Genomic DNA, 3,584 nt, shown 5'->3' with positions numbered 1-3,584 from the left:
CTTTAAGAGGAAAGTTTGTGGAAATGAACTGAGAATGAAGTCTGCATAATGTATATGAGTCTATTGTACAAAGATAATAAATAAAAAATAAAAAATAAAAAATAAAAATTACAAAAGCATTCCCAGAGCTTTAGGATGCATCAACGATTTGTTTTTAAAAATCTATAAAATTAACGATGAGTCCTTGAGCTGACATCAACGGGAATCTAATCCATGGACTCTTACATAACAATAATCAACACTAATGTACTTGTTTTAGAAACAAATCAATCAGTTAGTTTTCACACACCAATCCAAGTTCAATGTTGGCCACATTACATTATAACTCCTTAAAACACTTAATCGTGTCTCCGCGACATACTCCTTTTCCTCTTCGTAACAGATCTGGTAGTTCGTCTTGACCTGTTACTTTCAACTTCTTCTTAGACTTTTTCAGCCAAAGGATTCCAAGTCCATTTTCTATCGTTTACACGCTTGTACTTTGTTTTAATCACATCAACGATCTTTAGATCCGGTCTATAATTCATACGTAATCTGTTGATTTCTCTCACTGCACTTTCCAAAGCTTTTATTTCACTCGGATCAAAATTTGTTAGGTGTAGTCCGGTAAGGAACCTCACACGTGATAGTGCTACATAGGATTGTCCACACGTAAATACACTCGTTCCTATGTCTAAGACAACGCTATTCAAGCTCAGACCCTGACTCTTATGAACAGTAATGCCATGAGCAATTGAGATTGGAAATTGAGCTCGAAGTATGTATGCCTTATTCATTAAGTGAAACTTAGCCTTTGTCCGCTCCAAATCATGCACTAAACCATGAGCAAATCTGATGCGAACTGACTTTACTCTTTCCTTATTATCAACATCCCAAGCAACAGATTCGACCACACCAATTTCGCCATTCACCAGTCCTAGAGTAACGTTAATATTACGTCGAAGCATCACATTCACACCTACCTTTATCACAATCGTATGTTCAAGACCGGCTGTCACCGAGCAGTCATCTACTGCCTTTTCCAATGCTGCTTCTACTTTCTTTCGCAAATACCTGGGACATTCATTAGAGTCCTGAGCAAGCAATTTTATTTCTGGGGATGGTATATTTTCTAACATAGCCTGGTTAAGTATGCTACACATGTTTCTAGTTGGAAGCAGGCAAACAGTTTCAGGATGAAGACTTGTAAACAGTTCCGTAATTTCTCGCAGCCTACCGCCCATGCTTCTACTCCTGAAAGAGATCTTTCGAGAATTTAGCAATTTTACATCGCATTCTGCCAGTGCGCCTACACGAATCCTTTTCAGAGCATCAGTAAATTGTGGATCATTTTGTTGGCGCATGTTTATCGTAAGTTCGTCATATGTGAACAACTCTCTCCACAGATTGATTACGTTAATACCTCCGATGTAGTTTTCAACTTGTTGTCTCGAAAGCGTTTCATATGCAGGATGCCCATGCACGGGCGGCAACTGAAGCAGATCACCAAATAATAGAATATGCTTCCTTCCAAACTAACCATCCTGTTCGTCAGCAGTGCCAAAAATTTCTGCCATTCGCATATGAATGTAAACGAGCGTAACGTTAGAAAACATAGAAATCTCGTCAATGACAAAAAGAACTGTATTCTGCATTTCCGCGCGCACTGTCTTTAAAACATCATCGGACAAGAACCTAAATTTCGCGGCACTACCATGTTCAACAGGTAATTGAAACAGCCGATATATAGTGACACCATTTACGTGAAAGGCAGAAATTCCAGTTGGAGCGCATACTGCTACATTTTTGCCAAGTTTTTGTCTAACCAAAGCTCTTATCGTATTAATAAGAAAGTTTTTACCAGTTCCTCCTGTTCCACTTACAAATTGTCTAATGGGATTTCCTCCTCTTTCACTGCTGTAAATTCCGTCCATAACATACTGAAAAACTCGTCTCTGATCTGCATTAAGCTGTCTAACCATTTCTTCTACGCCACAGTCTTCATCTATCATAACATTTTCAGCTTTTAAATCTTCCATAGCCGATATTAGCTCATTAGGCTGAAAATCCACCGGGTTATCAGGTCCGTAATCTTCAATCTCATCACCAGCATCAAGCTCAGCAATCTTTGTTTCTATTAATTCAAACACATGTTCAACTCTCTCGCGTAGATCATTTTGTAGTTCTTCGTATTTCAAGCCCTCCTTTAAGGTGTCTTTGCAAGCATGGAAAGCTTCGGTGTATGTGCTGAAACCACTCAAAAGATCATCCAACTTTCGCCATGGCTTGAACATTAGCAACAAGGAGTGGAAATACAGCTCCGGATTTTGTTCGGGGTTGTACTTGTAATGGTTGATTAAATACGGACGTTTTTGTTTTCCCAACCACTTGCTTTTATCAACCTCGTAAACACTATCTTCATCATGTACCAAATTTCACAAAATTAAATCCCCACGTTAAGCGGGTTTGCATATCCAGGCTCCTAACTATGAAAACATTTACGCTCAGTCCAACCTCAATCATTTCACGAATTCAAAATGTTTTACGTATATTATTAGGACATAATATCGATTGTGATTTATTCTAAAAACACTTTTATACATTGCAAGAGCTGTAACGTCCAAATATTTACTGAGAACTCATAGTCGTATCGGAATAAACAAAAGCGAGTATGGAATAGTAAACTGCTTTCACAAAAGGCAAAAGAAGATGTGCAAAGGCATACAAAACGGTCGAGTGGTTTGGGCCGATACACTATCAATCACATGTTTGTGTGTTCAAACCCGGTAGCAAGTTGTTTCTTTTTTAAGTGTCTTCCTATTTTCATCCGGAGGCTGAAAATATTTCTTTGAGTAATTCATTGAAAACTTCTTTTGTTTCAAATTCGATTAGAACGGAACATTATATGAATTGCGAATCTTAAATCCATAGCTAAAAAAATGAAGTATACTCACTACTCTATTATCCTCTGATTTGTAACAAAAAACTATTTATAAACAGTGGTGACTTCAGAAAATTATCCTCAGGGGGAATTTCAATATGCGGGTGGAGGGCAAACATTGGTAGTCTACATTGAGCACGATCGAATATGTGGTCCTGAAGGCGGAAATTTCTTAGCTCGAGAGGGGTCTCAAATTCTCCCTCAGATCACGTCCTGAAAGCATCATTGCTTAAAAGTTTTTCGTAACAAATATAATATTACACTTGTTTCTCGTTCTACATTTAGAATTGGTAAAATCATAACATACAGGATTATAATAAAAGCATAAAAATTACAATACCAATCATGTATAAATTACCCTGTAAGTTACCAACTTTGGGTCAGATTAAAACTCAAATATTTGTTTTCGGATTGCACTTAGAAGTAAGTCTTCTCTATATAATCCTGACTGAAAAGCCATGTTTAACACTAATTAATTAATGAATATTTATACGAATATTTTTTTTTATTTTACTATTTTTACTATTCAATATTATATACACGTCATTTCCAAAATCAAAATCTCGAAAATGTATATTGCACGAGTGCAGACTCGCAAATAAATGATATTTATCATATATATTGGTCTCTATTCGAAATTCTATTTAATCGAATCCGACATGAA

General features: G+C 36.7%; 1 protein-coding gene across 1 annotated transcript; it reads right to left on the bottom strand.

Annotated features, from left to right (window-relative positions):
- Positions 1 to 422: 422 nt before the first annotated feature.
- LOC145665964 (ATP-dependent DNA helicase PIF1-like) lies at positions 423 to 1,343 on the bottom strand. The gene has a single exon (XM_081733070.1). The coding sequence runs from the start codon at positions 1,341 to 1,343 to the stop codon at positions 423 to 425; it is 921 nt and encodes a 306-aa protein (XP_081589196.1).
- Between the last annotated feature and the right edge of the window lie 2,241 nt (positions 1,344 to 3,584).

The sequence above is a fragment of the Thermobia domestica genome, chromosome 12 (genome assembly GCF_964235325.1).
Source record: "Thermobia domestica chromosome 12, izTheDome1.hap1.1, whole genome shotgun sequence".
Taxonomy (NCBI): Eukaryota; Metazoa; Arthropoda; class Insecta; order Zygentoma; family Lepismatidae; genus Thermobia; species Thermobia domestica.
The sequence above is the reverse complement of the archived record's forward strand: the minus strand, read 5'-3'. Positions and strand labels throughout refer to the sequence as shown.